At 39.6% G+C, this 19,007-nt stretch overlaps 2 protein-coding genes across 2 annotated transcripts; one reads left to right on the forward strand and one right to left on the reverse strand.

Moving 5' to 3' along the window:
- Nucleotides 1–2,375: 2,375 nt before the first annotated feature.
- On the forward strand, nt 2,376–8,554 carry LOC125790237 (uncharacterized). Its single transcript, XM_049473232.1, has 9 exons — nt 2,376–2,638; nt 5,231–5,386; nt 5,759–6,072; nt 6,217–6,415; nt 7,031–7,076; nt 7,212–7,303; nt 7,416–7,526; nt 7,768–8,044; nt 8,148–8,554. Exons 3-9 carry the CDS (start codon nt 5,835–5,837, stop codon nt 8,349–8,351), a joined length of 1,167 nt encoding a protein of 388 aa, XP_049329189.1. The 5' UTR covers nt 2,376–2,638; nt 5,231–5,386; nt 5,759–5,834; the 3' UTR covers nt 8,352–8,554.
- Nucleotides 8,555–9,247: 693 nt separating this feature from the next.
- On the reverse strand, nt 9,248–11,947 carry LOC125790238 (G2/M phase-specific E3 ubiquitin-protein ligase-like). The gene is made up of 6 exons (XM_049473233.1): nt 11,606–11,947; nt 11,258–11,511; nt 10,687–10,815; nt 10,437–10,577; nt 10,076–10,187; nt 9,248–9,871 (listed from the first exon to the last, which is right to left on the reverse strand). Exons 1-6 carry the CDS (start codon nt 11,640–11,642, stop codon nt 9,654–9,656), a joined length of 891 nt encoding a protein of 296 aa, XP_049329190.1. The 5' UTR covers nt 11,643–11,947; the 3' UTR covers nt 9,248–9,653.
- Nucleotides 11,948–19,007: the final 7,060 nt, after the last annotated feature.

Raw genomic sequence — 19,007 nt, forward strand, 5'->3', positions numbered from 1 at the left:
AGCGGTGTCCACTGCCCATGTGCCGATGCCAGCAGTGCCCACCGTCCATGCTCCTATGCCAGCGGCGCCTACCGCTCCAGCGCCGACGCTAGCGATGCTCGTCGTCACGCCGCCAGCCCCAGCTGCTCTAGTCGCCGCGCCGCCAGCTCCTGCTGCCCGAGACGCCGCACCGCCAGCTCCTGCTGCCCGAGACGCCGCACCGCCAGCTCCTGCTGCCCGAGTCGCCGCGCCACCAGCTCCTGCTGCCCGAGTCGCCGCGCCACCAGCTCCTGCTGCCCGAGTTGCCGTGCCTCCAGCTTCTGCTGCCCAAGCCGTCGCGTCGCCAGCGAGGCCCGTCACCACACCCAAGCCCATCCCGGCACCCAGGACTAAGTTTTGCCCCAAGCCTCGTGTGCCCAGGTCTACCCCAAGGCCCCCGGATACCAGCCCAAGAACTTTGCCCAGGCTGGCTCCACAAACTTTCCCACAGACTTTAGCCAGTCCTGGGCATCCCCAAGTTTATTTTGTACCCCTGTCGCTCCCCGTTATGGTTCCTGTGTTGGTCTATGTTCCTGTTCCTGTCTTGTCTGGTTTCTGTGTACCTGTCCCTGTGACCGTGTTCGTGTCTGTACCGGTTAATGTTTTTGTCCCTGTTCCCTTGTCCAGTCCAGTCATCAGTCATGCCCCATGTCCAGTCATCGACCCCTGTCCAGTTCCCTGTCCAGTCTCCTGTCTCGCCCAATGTCCAGTCTCCAGTCACGTCCCCGGTTCAGTCTCCTTTCTATGTCCAGTCTCCTGTGTTGCCTCATGTCAAGTCCCCGGTCTCGTCTTTTGTTTTTCCCGGCCTCTCCCCGCCGCCGGCCCCCCGGGTTCGTTTTTACGCGCCTCAGGAGCTGCGCGTTTAGGGAGGGGCTTCTGTTACGCCCTCGCCAGGTTTCCCTCTGTTTCCCCGGTGTTTCCACTGTTATTTTCCATTACGTGTGTCTAATTTGTAACTCCGCCCCTTTCCAGGTGTTCTGTGTTTCATGTTGCTATAAATAGTCTCCCTTTGTTAATGTTTGCTGTCGGTCTTTGCACCTTCCCGTGTTGTCTGTCTCGCTTAGTTATTGTTATCCCTCGTTTCTTGGTTTTTGCATTTATACGCCCTTGTTTATTTCTTGTTAGTTGTGTTCACGTTTATTTTCTAGTCACGTTTAGTTCCTGTTTGTTTCTTTGTTTATTTTGTATATATTTATGTAGTTACCCCTGTATATATCCCTAGCCGTGTTTTGTTATATTCTGTTTATCGTTATTCCTTGTTTGTTTATGTACATATTTATTTGTCATTCCCCTATTTGTTTATTTGTTTGTTTATTATTTATTAAAGTTATGTCTTACCCGCTTAAACGTCCGCCTCCCTTCTGCTCACTCGTTACACATACAGGTTTTAAAACTTGCTATTTTTTTATTTCATGTAAATATTCAGATAACCACAACAAGTTTAAACAGTTTTGTCTTAAAATGCTTTTTGTAAACATACAAACTGATTAAAAAGGTATGTTGGCATGTAAATTAATAATTACTTATAAAAGCGAGACTGATTCAATACACTCACTCTAAATGGAAAAAGGGAAATGGGCAGGTCCAGAGTTGAGAACTGCAGGTACAAAAGACAATTGTTTTTCAACCAGTTAACACTGAGGTGATTTTATAACAACATTTGTGCAATTCTGGTCCTGAAGAGCTGGAAACCAGTGGTTATTTGTGATTTAATCCAAGAAAGGCATTTATTCCCCTTTAAACTCTATGGAATCCATGGTCAGCCTGAATAGCCTGTACCATGACTGTTTTAAATGTGTCATAGCTGGTCATATGTACAGTAGGAAATGTAATAGTTTTAGCACATGCACTTACAACAGGGAAGCATATTTTGTGTTCTGGCATTCGCTGTGTACATTCATGGTCAAATATAAGTGTTATTTGGAAATCGTGTAGTTCAGAGGCAAGAAGTGGCTTGTGTGCCTGACCAGTAAGCCACTGCATAACAAAGGGCACAGTTACAGGGGAAAGGTCTGCTTCAGGCTGCTCTTCATGGACATCACCTATGGAGTCAAAAAAGGGTCATAAAGATTTTGAGTTTGTAAAACAGAAGTCACAAATGTACTGAAACGTGTAACTGCGTTTAAGAAACTTGTAACTGCATTTAAACAACTACATGCACGTAAATCCAAATCCACAAATTAACTGGAATGTGCAAACTTGAAACAGAAAGTAATATTAATAATAATTCAAATGTACAAATGTGAAAAAATATTTTAAATATATATAAATATATATTTTTTAATTTGTAAATTCAATCTTGTGAATGTGTGAATCACATGGAATTTGTGAGGTTGTAAATGTGACAGTGGGTGTTTTTCACTGTGGAGCTAAAAATCCTCTCATTCACCTTCTCTGCTGCGTGTGCGAAGCTCTAGCTGCAGTTGCGAATTTTGACCCTGTTTTGACGCCTGATTGATGGACCAATAGGAAAGCTTTATCTAGACCAATCAGATTGCGGGGTTTGTTTAACCAATCAGAACACTGATTTGTTGCTGTCGCTCAATTTCGGCGCGCTTTTGGAACACGCCTCCCAAACTCCGTCGTGGCGCTTCCACCCAGAAGTACAATGGAGAGTCAGGTAAGTTAAGGAACAATGCTATCTCACGTTTCTTTTGCAAAAAGTTTTAAAAAGTTTTTAAAAGATAACAGGCAGGCTCTGTGTAGTGGTTTTATTTATATTGTCAGTTAGACTCCTGTGCTAGCTTTGGGTAGCTGTAGCCAATGAATTAGATGTGCAAAATGAGCAGGGCTAGAGCTAACTAAGGTTATCTGGGAGAGATATGAGGTTAGTGGAGAGCTAACTAAGGTTATCTGGGAGAGATATGAGGTTAGTGGAGAGCTAACTAAGGTTATCTGGGAGAGATATGAGGTTAGTGGAGAGCTAACTAAGGTTAGCTGGGAGAGATATGAGGTTAGTGGAGAGCTAACTAAGGTTATCTGGGAGAGATATGAGGTTAGTGGAGAGCTAACTAAGGTTATCAGGGAGAGATATGAGGTTAGTGGAGAGCTAACTAAGGTTATCTGGGAGAGATATGAGGTTAGTGGAGAGCTAACTAAGGTTATCTGGGAGAGATATGAGGTTAGTGGAGAGCTAACTAAGGTTATCTGGGAGAGATATGAGGTTAGTGGAGAGCTAACTAAGGTTATCAGGGAGAGATATGAGGTTAGTGGAGAGCTAACTAAGGTTATCTGGGAGAGATATGAGGTTAGTGGAGAGCTAACTAAGGTTATCAGGGAGAGATATGAGGTTAGTGGAGAGCTAACTAAGGTTATCAGGGAGAGATATGAGGTTAGTGGAGAGCTAACTAAGGTTATCTGGGAGAGATATGAGGTTAGTGGAGAGCTAACTAAGGTTATCTGGGAGAGATATGAGGTTAGTGGAGAGCTAACTAAGGTTATCTGGGAGAGATATGAGGTTAGTGGAGAGCTAACTAAGGTTATCTGGGAGAGATATGAGGTTAGTGGAGAGCTAACTAAGGTTATCTGGGAGAGATATGAGGTTAGTGGAGAGCTAACTAAGGTTATCTGGGAGAGATATGAGGTTAGTGGAGAGCTAACTAAGGTTATCAGGGAGAGATATGAGGTTAGTGGAGAGCTAACTAAGGTTATCAGGGAGAGATATGAGGTTAGTGGAGAGCTAACTAAGGTTATCTGGGAGAGATATGAGGTTAGTGGAGAGCTAACTAAGGTTATCTGGGAGAGATATGAGGTTAGTGGAGAGCTAACTAAGGTTATCTGGGAGAGATATGAGGTTAGTGGAGAGCTAACTAAGGTTATCTGGGAGAGATATGAGGTTAGTGGAGAGCTAACTAAGGTTATCTGGGAGAGATATGAGGTTAGTGGAGAGCTGACTAAGGTTATCTGGGAGAGATATGAGGTTAGTGGAGAGCTAACTAAGGTTATCAGGGAGAGATATGAGGTTAGTGGAGAGCTAACTAAGGTTATCAGGGAGAGATATGAGGTTAGTGGAGAGCTAACTAAGGTTATCTGGGAGAGATATGAGGTTAGTGGAGAGCTAACTAAGGTTATCAGGGAGAGATATGAGGTTAGTGGAGAGCTAACTAAGGTTATCTGGGAGAGATATGAGGTTAGTGGAGAGCTAACTAAGGTTATCAGGGAGAGATATGAGGTTAGTGGAGAGCTAACTAAGGTTATCAGGGAGAGATATGAGGTTAGTGGAGAGCTAACTAAGGTTATCAGGGAGAGATATGAGGTTAGTGGAGAGCTAACTAAGGTTATCTGGGAGAGATATGAGGTTAGTGGAGAGCTAACTAAGGTTATCTGGGAGAGATATGAGGTTAGTGGAGAGCTAACTAAGGTTATCTGGGAGAGATATGAGGTTAGTGGAGAGCTAACTAAGGTTATCTGGGAGAGATATGAGGTTAGTGGAGAGCTAACTAAGGTTATCAGGGAGAGATATGAGGTTAGTGGAGAGCTAACTAAGGTTATCAGGGAGAGATATGAGGTTAGTGGAGAGCTAACTAAGGTTATCAGGGAGAGATATGAGGTTAGTGGAACCAAATTTGCAAACAAATCGGAAATGTAAAGTTTTGATTTCTGAAATTATGGACTTAAGAAGTTATGACTACATTTTTGGGTCTTAAATTATATTTATTGAGGTCTTAAAAAGGTCTTATTTGATTTCTAAAATGGTACAAGAACTCTGGCTAGTATATCAGAACATACAAAAATGTCCAGTACCTCTTGTTTTACTAGTAGTTTTAAGTGTCAGTCTTTTACTAGTAATTAAGTGTCAGTCTTCAGCATTTAAGGCATTGCCCTAATGAGCTGGTATTATATTTTTGTAACACTGTGTACCACGTTTTTTTCCTTGAAACTGTGTTCATATGATTCCATGTGAACCTTTACACATTTATTTTAAAAATCATCAGTATAATTGCAGTACTCAGTATGTTACCACTAGGAATGTTTACCACTGGAAGTGCTCATATTTGCCAGGTAGAGAGATCAGCAGCCTTTTTGGGGCTGATGAAATTGTGCATTCACATTGTGCTGTGTAGCCTATGACTTTGACACCAGTTACCAATGTTATTTACAAATAGTTTTTTTATGTGTCTGAGTTAAGACATAGTACACTACATTGAATTTTGCCATGGATGTTTAGGCTGAAGGATGTTTTAATGGACAACTTTCTTGATCTCGTTCTCAGGTGATGATAGGAAGAGAAGTCTTACAAAGACTACAGTCGAGGTTGGAGCAGGCCCTTCAGAGGCAACCCCTGGATCTTGACTATTTGGAGTTTGTGTGTGTCAGTGAGATGACGCTCATAAGATCACTTGCTCCTTACGTCACATTCCCCCAAGAGGTGCGTAAAATGTAATGAAGTTACACTAGGTTGAGGATCTTTGGACTGTTTGCTTTCTTTTTGTAATCAACCTCATTAAAATGCTGTGGAACTCCGAGCACCAGCTGAGTCTGTGTATCCCTATATCTACAGAACTGCACTGCGGAGGCAGTGTCCAGACTGCAGGGAAATCTAGATTGTTTCTCTAATCAGATTTATTGAGATTACTGTCCACACCATTATTAGCAAGTGATCAGATCAGATTTGATCTTTCCGTCTCTAATAAGAAATACATGCCTTTGTACTTTACATTCTAATTAATGTTGTATTAATGTTTCATGTGTGTTCTACAATAAGTGTGTTCATTACATTTATTGTGAATATTTCCAAAAGGTACTTGAAGGGCTTCACAATCTTGTTACACTCATCAGCACTGAGATAGATCAACGAACCACCACTATCTCAGTGGATGCAATTGGTGGAGCAAGAGGACGTCCAAAGCTCTGTTTCCAAAGACCACCTTGAGCACCTTCTAGAAATGGGTCTGGCTGTCCCAAACATATCTAAATTGCTTGGGGTGTCGCAGAAGACAATTCGTCGTCGGATGACCGAATGGTACCTCTCCGTAAGAGACTCTTACAGCCAAGTGTCTGATGAGGAGCTGGACAGCCTGGTACTAGCTGTAAAAAAAGATTCACCAAGTTTAGGTAAATTTAAACTCCAATCACTTGGTTTTATTAATTATTCAGCTTTATCAGAGTTTTCCAAACTGGCTGCAGTTCAAAATGGTAGTATTACAATATAACACTTTCTCTTACTATACATTTTTGCTGATTGTCACTTTCTTTTAGGTCACAGGATGGTCAAAGGCCGCTTGAAGGCCTTGGGTTATAAAGTCCAGTGGACAAGAGTCTGGGACTCGATGCATCGCGTAGATTCAGCTGGGATACTTGAAAGACTGGCAAGTGTTGGATGCGTTGTAAGAAGGACCTACAGCGTCCCCAGTCCTCTTTGTCTTGTGCATGTGGACACCAATCACAAGTTAATTAGGTAAGGAAATGGCATTATTTCATTTAATGACTCAAAAAGTGGATTCCACTACCCCTTTTCAAAATTCAGCTGTATTTTGTTATTTATGTGTAAGTCATTTATATAGAACCTTAAGAACACCAACTTCTTTACAGTGTTGGTGATTGTAGCCAGTCTCCAACATACACAGCCATTTTTACAGCCCATTTTTTATTTATTTTTTTTGCCCTGAATGGATTTTGAACAGTATGTTTTAGGCCAAAGTTTCTCATAACTATCATAAAATAATGTCTAACATTCAGGCATACACACATGTATTAAAAATAGGGTTATACAATATTTGTGGTATTTCAGTGACTTGGTAAGCTGCACTGAATGTTTAAGATGGTAAAGTAGTCATATGTTTGTATGACATAATTTACCCAAGACTGTACTCTGTTGAGTGTTATGACTCCAAAAAACAGACCATTTCCACCTAAATTACCCAAACAATTCATAAAATTGTACAACCAGTCACTGTGGTTCACATGCGTTCTATAATTGGTCATACATAGTTCATGCTGTACTTCCATATACAAAAGTGTGTTGCTGCTTAACGTGAACATTGTCAGTAACACTGCCATTTTTGTTGTTTAGATATGGCATTGTTTTGTTTGGAGGGATTGACGGGTTTTCAAGAAAGGTAACATACCACATACTTGTTTTAAATATGAATAGAGAATTGTTCAGTGTACTTCAGTAGCACTGTGTACTTCAGACAGTATATTTTGATTACCTTTAGTGCACCTTGGTTTTCAGTGTGTGATTGTGTGTCTAGATTGTCTACTTGCAGGCAGCTAACAACAATAAGGCAACCACAGCCTTCAACTTTTTCCTTGGTTCTGTGAGGGAACATGGTTTGCCATCAAGGTAGTAGCTGTTTTTTATATATGTGTATAATAAATTTGCATGTGTAAAAAAAAAAAATCTGAATCCTTCATTCATAATTTTAGTAATTACTTATGTTTGGTGTCTGAGAAAGGGTGAGAGGAGACCAAGGTTCTGAGAATGTAGATATTGCACGCTACATGTTTGAGACTCGTGGCTGTGGCAGAGGCAGTTTCATTGCTGGAAAAAGCGTTCATAATCAAAGGTATCTTTTACTTTGTTTAATCAGCTGTCACTTTCAGATTCTTCACAATTATGTTCATGAGAATACAGTATGTGTATATATATATATATATATATATATGTATATGTATATATATATATACATATATATATATATGTATATATATATATACATACACATACACATATATATATATATATATATATATATGGCCTTGCGTTAAATACTAACTATAATTTTCCCCTGAACTCCCTCCCTTTAGAATAGAACGGCTGTGGCGGGACGTGTGGAACAGTGTGACCAGTGTCTACTATGATTTACTCCATTTCCTTGAAGAGGAAGGTGTTCTGGACTTGGCCTACAATGTACATCTCTTCTGTGTCCAGTATGTTTTCATACCACGGATTCAGGATGACCTAGATGCATTTACAGCAGGATGGAATGACCGTTCACTACGCACTGAACACAATCTTACCCCAAACCAACTGTGGGAAATTGGTCTAATCCAAAGTCCTGATGACCATCCTGACCCTGTTGAGGTTTGTAGATTTCCTTTATTGGAGATTTTATCATAGTAAAGCTATTTTACGTAACAACTGTTTTTAAATGTGTTTATTGTTAAATCCAAATGTTTCATTTCAGGATTTCAACTACTTGCCACTCGAAGACACAAACATGGATCAAATAGGAATTCAGGTTCCTGAACTGGTGTGTCCTTTGCCAAATGAACACATGGAAATGCTTAGAGAGCTATTTGATACTGTTGCTCATTCAGCATGCTTTGGGGAGGACATTTACAGGGCAGTAGTACAGTACGTAGAAGGTGTGACTGAATCAGGCCGTTAGTCCTTTGCATTAACAAACAGACTTGCATCCGTTTTTATGAATGCTTTGAGTTTATTTTCAACATTGTTGTTTTTACACACTCAATGGCAACTGAAGTACGAAATATAAAGTATCTGTTGTGAACAAGAGAAAATTTAAGAGAAAATAAAATATGCATTTAAAACAAAGCACATTGTCTTTATTTAATCAAAAAAAACATCTTAAAACATCTACAGGGCTATCTCGAAAATTTAGAGTAGCTTTGAAAAGTTACTTTATTTCAGTAATTTAGTTCAAAATGTGAAACTCATTATATAGATGTATTAAACACAGAGTGATCTATTTTAGGCATTTATTTATTTTGTTGATGACTGTGGCTTGCAGCCAATGAAAACCCAAAAATCAGTGTATTAGAAAATTAGAATATTATATTAGACCAATTGGTACTTTCTGCAGTGTGCCAAGTCCTGCTGGAAAATTAAATCTGCATCTCCATAAAAGTTGTCAGTAGAGGGAAGCATGAAGTGCTGTAAGATTTTGTGGGAAAACACTGCACTGATTTTGGACTTGATAAAACAAAGTGGATCAACACCAGCAGATGACATGTCTCTCCAAACCATCACTGATTGGTGGAAACTTCACACTAGACCTCGAGCAGTTTGGACTGTGTGTCTCTCCACTCTTCCTCCAGACTCTGCTCCCTTGATTTATAAATGATATGTAAAATTTACTGATGATCAGTGATGGTTTGGAGAGTCATGTCTGTCATCTGCTGGTGTTGATCCACTGTGATTTATTATCAAGTCTAAAGTCAGTGCAGTTTTGTTTTCCCACAAAATCTTGCAGCACTTCATGCTTCTCTCTGCTGACAACTTTTATGGAGATGCAGATTTCATTTTCCAGCAGGACTTGGCACACTGCAGAAAGTACCAATTGGTCTAATATAATATTCTAATTTTCTAATACACTGGGTTTCATTGGCTGTAAGCCATAATCATCAATAATAAAAAATATACACTTAAAATAGATCACTCTGTGTGTAATACATATATCTGAGTTTCACATTTTGAACCGCATTACTGAAATAAAGTAACTTTTCAAAGCTACTCTAAATTTTTGAAGTTGGCCCTGTATTTATTTGAGTGCAACAATGTTCCTTTGAACAGCTCATTTGAACAACTATTATTAAAAGCAACAGCTAAAACATTGTAGGGCAGGAGAATACACTGCTCTCCTATGTGGAACTAGCTCTGAAAGCAAACAACCAGACAACTAGCAAAATTAACAAGGCCGTACATCAAGTCTTCAAATCTTCAAAATTGGTTAAACCAAGCCAAAGCCTGTATCACAGGTTGCTACACATGCATTTAGATCTTGACTGAAGTCTTTAAAGTTAGTGTAGTGTCCTGGTAGGCGGAGGGACTTGAAACACGTAGACGCCTTGGGGAGACTTCCCTGCACTATCTCCAATTGCATGTCAGAGGATGGGACCTCCCACCCGGTCCAAAACTGGACTAGGCCCCTGAGTGATGATTGAGATGCTGCATAAATAAATAAATAAATAAATTTACAATACTGCTTTCATCCAACATTTTTTTTTTTGAAAACAATGTGATTGACAATAGATGCAGTGCAGTGTTCCATTAATAAAATGTCTAAGCACCAATTTAATATTTGCTTTTGTCATTCGCTTTCAGATTTCAATCTAAAAATTAAGTGACAACATCAAACTTGTGTTTTATTACCTGTTGCAATAAACTCACGAAGATATCCAGCTATGCGGCACCTCGTTTCAACTGGGTAGTCTTCATCCTCATTTGTCGTTTCCAGGGGCCACAATATCTGGTCAAGGACCATCTATTTGAGACACAGCACAAATATTTTAAAGTGGAGTGGGAAGATTTGACATTATATGAATAATAAATAAATATGAAACACTTGACAAACCCTATGATTATAAAATTTATATGCTAACTTAAACTATTTCAATTTATAAAAAACTGATGAATTTAAAAAATCATAGCGTTTGTGTCGTTTATCATTATCATAATGTTGCAATCTAAGGTACTGTTATTTGTTACTTATATAGACAAACATATTTCTCACCTGAGGTTTGATTTCAACATCTCTCTCACGGGGGAACATAAGAGGAATTACATCCTTCCTTTCTGTAAGTAACTGCCAAATGCAGGTCTCCTTCAGGCCTCGTCTGAACTGCTTAATCTGTTTATCGGTTCTTCCCAGGACCTGAAAGAGGGGAGGGGACAAAATTCAGCTTAGCTAGGTTTGGCCAAATGTTGCGGAACTGTCATATGAATATTTAAACATCAGAGAAGTAACTATAAATGATTGTTACCGCATGTTGAAGAAGACGGCTGAAGAGCCATTTGCGGTTGTCAGATGTCACCCCTGGGAGATCCCACATGTCTGCTAATTTCCAGACTGCATCTTTTTCTTCCTCACTTAGGTCTTTGTTACCATCCAACTTTAAAAAGAATACTCAAATTATTTTAACTAAATATAGTGAGACATGCATATCATATAGTCATGTGGCTAAATGGTACCCATAAAAACAGATTTCAACATAGTCAAAACATTAACTTGTCATTCTTTACCTAATTGATTTTTGAATATATACACATACATAGCTTGAGACCAGGCACTAATTATTAGAACACTGTTATAACTTGGAACTGAGGAACTTGGTATCAGATATAATGAATAAATTTAGCCAAGAGAAAGCATTCTCTGTCTTAAAGAAACATATTGGTCTGTATTCATTAAGCATTAAAGTTTCATTGCTTCTTCACATGACTATATAAACCATAGAAAAACACTGTGTTAATATAAAAACTGCATCCACTGTACCATTCATTACATTACTAACAATCAGTCAATTTGATATAAAAGAATAATGTTCAAAATACCAGCTGAATAGTTTGACGACGCTCAAGGTCAGGACAGTCCTCAACTGTGATGGTGGTCATATCTGGAGAGGCCCCAAACAGCACATCAACAACTGCTTCGCTTATTCCAGCGAGGGCAGGGCCACCATGCAGGAATGAGTGCCCCACCATTCGGCCAGCAACAAGGAAAAGATCACTATCTAGAAGAATTTGTGATGTGCAAGGCACAAGGTGATCTGGCTGCCCCTCAAAGAGAAGCATGACATCTGTGTTTCCTGTATGGACCACATCACATCATAATGTTTACATGTAATCCTCACATATTACAGTATGGCCACCTAAATAAGAACGGAGACAAGCATCACATACCATAATTCAATTGAAAGCCATGCTGTAGGGTATTCATGGTCAAGCTTATAAAATGTCGGTTCACACCATCTCCAATGGCAGCGTCCCCTGCAAATCAAATTGTAAGTATATGTTAATGCTTTTACACACATTCCTTACATGGGGGTGCGGGGTGCTACAGAGAACCCTTAAAGGTTCTTACAGCTGCCCTCACTAGAACTTAAACCAGTAGACAGGGCCACACATTTTTTGTAAAAACGCAAGTATTAGACCTGTGTAGGACCTGTTTACACCTGACATGCGCGTTTAGTGATCTGAAAAATCTTCAAGTGATTAGAAATGGATCACATCCATGTTTTAACATATATAAATGAAATGTTTTTTTTGTGTGTGATCTGATTCCATCAAAAAAAAAAAAACAGTAATTTTTACTGTGGCTATTGGCCTGTGTTTACTGGTATGAAAGCAGTACGTTTTGTACTTCTAATAGAAGCACCACAGATACTCTAATCTATCCACATGCTTCCTGATAAGAATTTTTTTTATAATGAACTGTTGTGTACAAGAATGAAAATGGATTGTTTTTGTTTTATGTACACAACTACATATAAGCATAATTCAAATTGTAAAACTTTGTCTGGTTGGCTGACAGAAAAAAACACATTTAATTTATTTTATTAACATTATATTATTGTATTATTTTATTGCTGATTCACCAGCACATTTTAATGAATGGCACTGTAGATGACTGTGGCTTAAAATGAATGTTACCTTGACTTCAATCATATCTTCAGAAAGATAACCAAAATCATTCTAAATGGATACATTGTTGAATATTAAATGACTAAATGCTGCTGGAATCTGTAAAATGTTGACAGACAAAAAAATAACATACCATCTAGCTTTGGAGTATTGAAATATGCACTGTTACAGTTTACAAAACAGAATACACTCACACAAAAAATAATTTAAAACCGTTGAATGCTTGTGTGTGCTGGACAATATGACCACATTTATGATTATCATGATATAGACATCGTTTGAAACAATGTTATTTATGTCATAACAGCAATTACACACAACATAAATAGTTTACCTTTTAATATGCAGTGGAGAGTGCTTGCCCAGTTCACTTTTGGAGCCTTGTAAAATGTCAGAATTGACCTTTCTCTATCCAGCACACTGTCACCAAGATCAAGGATAGCAGTAAGTGGATGGGATCTTTCATACTGTTGGAGAATTTGTCTTCGAAAGAGTAGGGCTGCACCCTGTGGGTCTTCTCCATTTTTCCAGGCTGGTGTAGTGGTAAAAACAGTGAAAGAAAGACAAAAAAAAAAAAAAAACATTGCATAGTAAATATAATTTAAGTAATATTTAAAGTTTATAGCTAATAGTCTAATGTAGCATTACTGCTGGCAAAATGTTTGTTATACTCTAAGCATATCTAATTTGTGAAGCAAAAGAAAAAGTGTAAAAAAAAATGTATAAATAACATTTATGATATGAGCTCTTACCCATATTCTCTGTAGCAAAACCTGTATCTGTGGTGTTACTGCTCGTCTCCGGATTCTGTTGATGGGGTATTGCTGTTGCTCCGATCACATCATTATCAGATGAAGATGGCCTCTCCTCGTCAAAGCTTGAAGGGAAGACATTAGCATTTTGACAAAATAGAGGACATTTTTGACATTACTAACATTTCATAAGAGTATTTACGTTTTAAAGCATATGTAAAACAATTACCTTTCCCCACATGAACTGGCATGAGCAAACAATAAATCCGGTGGAAACCGAACTCCACAAACAGGACAGGTATCCTAAGAAAAACAATTACTTGTTCATACAAAACTTACAGTAAAATGAACTGCCATCTGCAAAATACTTAAATTATAATGTACTTGTATACAAAAGTTTTAAAAAGACTGTACTCAACGTATTGTAACATTATCTACCAACCATGGGTTTACATTCAGTCACGTAAACATCAGGACACGCTGTTGAACAATCAATCGGTTCTTGACACTCCTGGATAGTTTCTTCATGTTCAGACTCAGACTCCTGATTAAATTAAAATAATATAATATTCTAAAATGTTATATGTACTTTCAGTGCTTTTCCTTGACTATAAGATTTTGTTTGTTGTTTTTTAATGTAGCGGGCTCAGTGGTTTAATACCTGGTGCTAATTGAGATGTTGAAATATTTTTAATTGGGCGCCAGTTATTAAATTAATTTAATTAGATTAATTAATAAATTAATTAATCAAATTAATTAATAACACAAGACATCTCAGGGTGTGGTTTCTACAGGTGACAGAAATTTTCATAACCAAGTTATCCAGAAAAACACACTGAAATGACAGGTTTTGTAAAATAAAAGTATTTATTAAATCACACAGATATGAGTAAATAATTCATTAAAAAGTCATAAATGTAGCCATTAGATATCAAATCATAGTGTAGAATGATAAATGAGAAGTAAAACAACAAACACGTTATAATGCTGATATGAAAGGAATGAAGATTAATAGAACTATTAAGTGAATATTTCTAAATAAGGGTCTAAGGCATTTTGAGTCTACGAAACCAATTCTTATTTCCACCCAAGACACTCAAAATGAGTCATCTATACTAAAGACGCTCTATTAAAGACCCGACCCAAACCATGACCAACAGAACACCATCTGCCGAAAGATTAAACCCAGCTCTGCCTTACTCTGAGGTGTTGAAATGGGCCTCGGTGACGTCCGTCTGTGTTGGTCGTCTGCTGCTTCACCCCGAGAAAGGATCACGTGAGCCTGTCTGCAGGGTGGTTTGACTTCCTGTGTCAGCACGGAGCCCCATTATAACCCACAGGGTAAATCCCTTCGCTCTCAGGTGGCTTGCTGGTGGCCTCCGGACCGCAGGTTTCTGGGTTGGATCTGGCGGATCTCCTTTTCAGCTGTACTTTAGCTAACCTTAGATGGAATAATGCTTGGCTTCGTAGATTGTAAAATAACCTTAGATATTTTAACTAGGATAGCTAATAGTATTATACTTGAAGAAGATTAAATGCACTAGTCTAAGAAAACTAACTAAGATGACTACACTAACAGTCTATCCTTTCTCCATCTCTGGGCTCCCTAAACTCTCTTCTCCAACTTCTCACTCCAAGTCCATCTGCCTTCCCATCTCAACTACATCTTCTTCTCCTCTCCTCAACTCCAAACTGAACTGAACTGCTTCTCCTCCAACTGCTCCGAACTGCACTGCAAACTGAACTGGAAACTGCCCAGTTTAACTATTAGTCTCTGTGGCCTGTTTGGCCCTTGAGCTACGATTGGCCCTGTGGCCCAAATGTCTGTGTTTTGATTGGTCTAGGAGCAATTTCAAACTTTGGCAGGGAAGATGATCTTATTCACAAAGGGCCATAAAACCCCCCACATGGTCACAATGCTTCAGCTAGTGGTCTATTTTTCTAATAGACCCAACCAAAAGAAAACTCAACTAAACAGTGGATCAAAATACATTCTTCAGCATACCAGTTTGTGAGGATAAATTCAGGAAACAACAATCTTACAATTGAATCACAATAAATGTAATATATATATATATATATTGCCCACAAACAGTTTTGTAATATTCAAGATAATCTTAGAAATACAACGATGGATGGTACTCTGTCAGAAAGAGATCAAGAGTCATGTTATTATTTAAACCCAATTAAATCACTTAAAAGATAATACATGGTTAAACCACTGATAACCAAATAAAGCTAAATTATCAAATGCTAATTAAACCTTGTTGATTCAGACTTGAATGTGTAGGAGAATTCAATCAGGACACATCCAAACACATATACCATATACCAGACACATATACCATTATTTAGTAAACATTCTATAAAACACCTTTTTTATATAGTCAATATATATGTATTTTAAGCAAAATCTTCTTAGTGAGAAATTTCTCCCCTCTGCTGAGTGCTCAGATAAGGCTTGATCCTTGCCTGTCGGAATTTACGACGGTTGGGGAGGTTGGTGGACAGAGAGAGTCTCACTTACAAACGGTCAATGGAATTTCCAAGCTTAGAACATTTCTCTTAATTTCATTAATCTTATTTCTAAGTGATTGCAGAAATAACTAGGCACAAACCCCTAAATTGGTATAATATTTGGTGAATTAACAATTTCCAAGGCATTAATTAAGTTTTGACACTCTCTTAAGTCCGCCGTCCCGTCCTAGTGATGGTGTTCATTTGGTGTTCCAAATGTTTAACATTAACTCCGAGGTTTACGACTTGGAGGAATGTCAACAGAATTTTACCCTAAACTCGCATTTAGGGCTCTTGAGCGAGGCTGAGTGAAGAAATAGTCAGTAAATGTCATTTTGAAATTTAAGGTTGTTTGAAAAAGATTACTCCAAGGCTTCTAGAGTGTTCTGGGAGTGATTGTGAAGTTAGAACATTCCTTTTAGACCATAAGATGGGGGGTAGTGTGTGTGTGTGTCCAAGCAATGAAGAAATCCTCTGTTTAATCCACTACATTCCCCCCCCCCCCATCGATCGATGGGCCACTGGACGTTGGGTCATCGGTCGATGTCAACGTGGATTTCTGTAGACAGAGCATGTTAGGGTACATCTTTCATGCAATTGGTGTCTTGTTGGTCATGCTTTCTTAAGACAATCTACTACAAGGTCGCTGACAGAGTTTTTGGTCTAATGGATATACAATTTCTCTTTTGAGGTATCTATCAGTTTTTTTTTTTTTGTAGCTATTGGCTTTTGGTTCTGAATAAAATAGTTAATTTAATGTGATAGTGTGGCAACAACATAGGAAAGGGTCACAAATAGTTTGCTAGCTATTTGTTCCTTTATAACTTTATCAAGACAACCTACCCATAAGGTATGCTTCAATAATTAGCCACTACTTAGTCAACAATTGAGAACAATATAGCGGAGCAAACGTAGTCAGAAGGGAAACAAAATATGTTTTGGGCACCTGAAGAGAGGAGAAAGAAAAGCAAAAAAAAATTGGCACCCCCCCTCTCCACGTATTTATTATACTGCTATGCTAATGGTTTGAAATGGTGATTCAAACACTAGGTTTAACAAAATATCCAATTTGTTGTGAGTTATGCTACTTGGATAGGTGAGTTCCAGACAGTGAATGTGTGGTACTTTCTCAATTTAACAATTGCGTCAGGTCAGAATATGGTGGACAATGAACACTCAGTGTGTCTAAGTATTTGGCCCAGTATTATGATTTAACCTAGGGCATTATTGGTCCCGACTTGTCCCATGGGGCTTTTGCATAGTTTGATTGGGTTACAGTGAACTTGTTTGAGAATCGGTTTAATAAAACAGTGACGATGCGGGATCTGGTTCCAGATGCGAGGCAGTTTGTCTGCCTCTGCATGAGGACCAAACCAATGAGACCTGAGCTCGCGAATTGTTTTGCCAGTGCTGTGCTGGGACCTCACCAGTAGCTTGTCAGCAGTGTAGCACAATGGTTGGTATCCAAGCGTGCTTTTTCCCAGTTTTGAATGTTTCCGCAGTTCACCGCTAGAACGGTGAGATATACCAACACCTGAGAAAGTGTGGTTCAGCGAAAAAGTTGTGGCCTGAGCCATTTCAATAGGGTCTGGGGGATGTCCCCCCCATCTGGCAAATGCACCTGCCACAGTGATGAGATGTTTGTTCCTTCGAACAAATTTCATGAGTCTTTCGACCCAATCCATTTGTGGAATTGGCCATATACCACACAGATCTTCTGAAGATTGGGGCTGAAAACACACTAGCCTTTTTCCAACAAGTGGCAGATATGTCAATTGTGGGAATGCTTGGTGTGTTTCCCCCATCATTTTGTGGTCCACCCATGGGTGATCGAGGGCCTGGGCCAGGCTCTCCCCCCCATGGCGCTGAGGCACCACGAATGAAGATGAAGCGTGTGTATCTGGGACATAAACAAACAGGCCCTTGAGCATCCTGAAAGACGCACAGTAAGTGGCAAGTGGATCAAGTTGAAATGCCAGTGTTCTGAAAGAAGTGTTGCCACATGCACCAATTGTCATGTTAACTTTCCATTTGATCTGAGCATTCCGAAAAGCACATCCATCTGTGTAGATGGTGGGAATGTTTTTACATTCATAAGAATCCAAGGGACTGTGTTTGTCTGGAACCACTGGTGCAGGAACAAGAAGAGAACAATCCTTTTGGTGCACGAACAGAGGATCACAGTTAGTCCGTGGCAAGGAACCTGCAGGTGGTCTGTGAACAGCTGACTTGTCAGCCCCTGGAACAAAGATTTCACCGTTGACCGTTGTGTTAAAAGTGAATGACTTTCCAGCTTTTGGGTTGTACTCATCTACAGCCGTAGAGGGAGTCAATGCCCATGAACAGGTGTTTTGTTTTAGAATCATGGTAGGGGATTCTGAGGATGGTGGTTTCAGAACCCTGACAGTGAGCTTCTCATTGATTCCCGTGGAATTTGAAGGTTCAATGAGCTTGTGTGGCTCAATGTTGCTAGCAACATGACAGCATTGAACTCTATCCTGTGCCTTAGGACAGGGCAGGGGTTCGCAAACCTGTGCCCAGATTCTACAATGCTGAAAGTCAATCAATGGTTTGAACCGGTCAAGGAGGTCTTTGCCAAAGAGCAATGGGACGTTCTCCAATGGAGAAATGTGAATTGGATGGGTGAGGCTCATTGGACCGATGGCAACGTGCACCAGGGCTGCAGAATGCAGAGTGATACCAGTGTGCGAATATGGTTGAAGGTGAAGAGCACACTTTTTCAGAGGTATCTCTTTGTTGTTTCGGCGGGCTGTCGCCCTCACCTGGTCAAAAAGTGAATTTGACATTAAAGAAATGTCTGACCCCGTGTCCAAAAGAGCATCATACCCGAACACATCTTCCAGCCAGGTGGCTAGGTAGAATTTTGGTGTTGAACCTTTCTTGGTTAAGAAACCCAAGAATTGTTTAGGTGGTGGATCCTCCAGGCTGAGGGAAGGAGCTTCCTCAGTGTGGTTGTCTTCAGCGTCTGGCTGTACAACCAAGGCTGCATTGGAGTGGATGGATTTCGCACCCCCCCAAGCAGGTTGATCTGGAGCATGGACAATTGGCAAGAATTCAGATTCAGCATTGTCCTGCTTGCGTATTTCGTCACGAAATTGTCTGAGCAGACTGCCGTCTTTAGTGCTCAGGTTAGTTGGATATGTCTCATGCTTGTGCCCTTTAGGTGGACACCAATGTTTGTGGTGCTTTGGGCTCTTTCTCCTGAGCGGAGATTGAAGTTTGCTGGAGCTCTGTGCTCGAGCATGGTGCTGTGTGCCCCTTTTTGCTTGACGTGGGAGGACTGCTCATTAATTATCAGGACGTCATTTGACTCTGATTTTTTATTAATGTTTTGTTGGAACTTAGCAAATCCTCTGAGAGCCAAATCACGC

This window comes from Astyanax mexicanus, unplaced genomic scaffold, assembly GCF_023375975.1.
Source record: "Astyanax mexicanus isolate ESR-SI-001 unplaced genomic scaffold, AstMex3_surface scaffold_35, whole genome shotgun sequence".
Lineage (NCBI taxonomy): Eukaryota > Metazoa > Chordata > Actinopteri > Characiformes > Acestrorhamphidae > Astyanax > Astyanax mexicanus.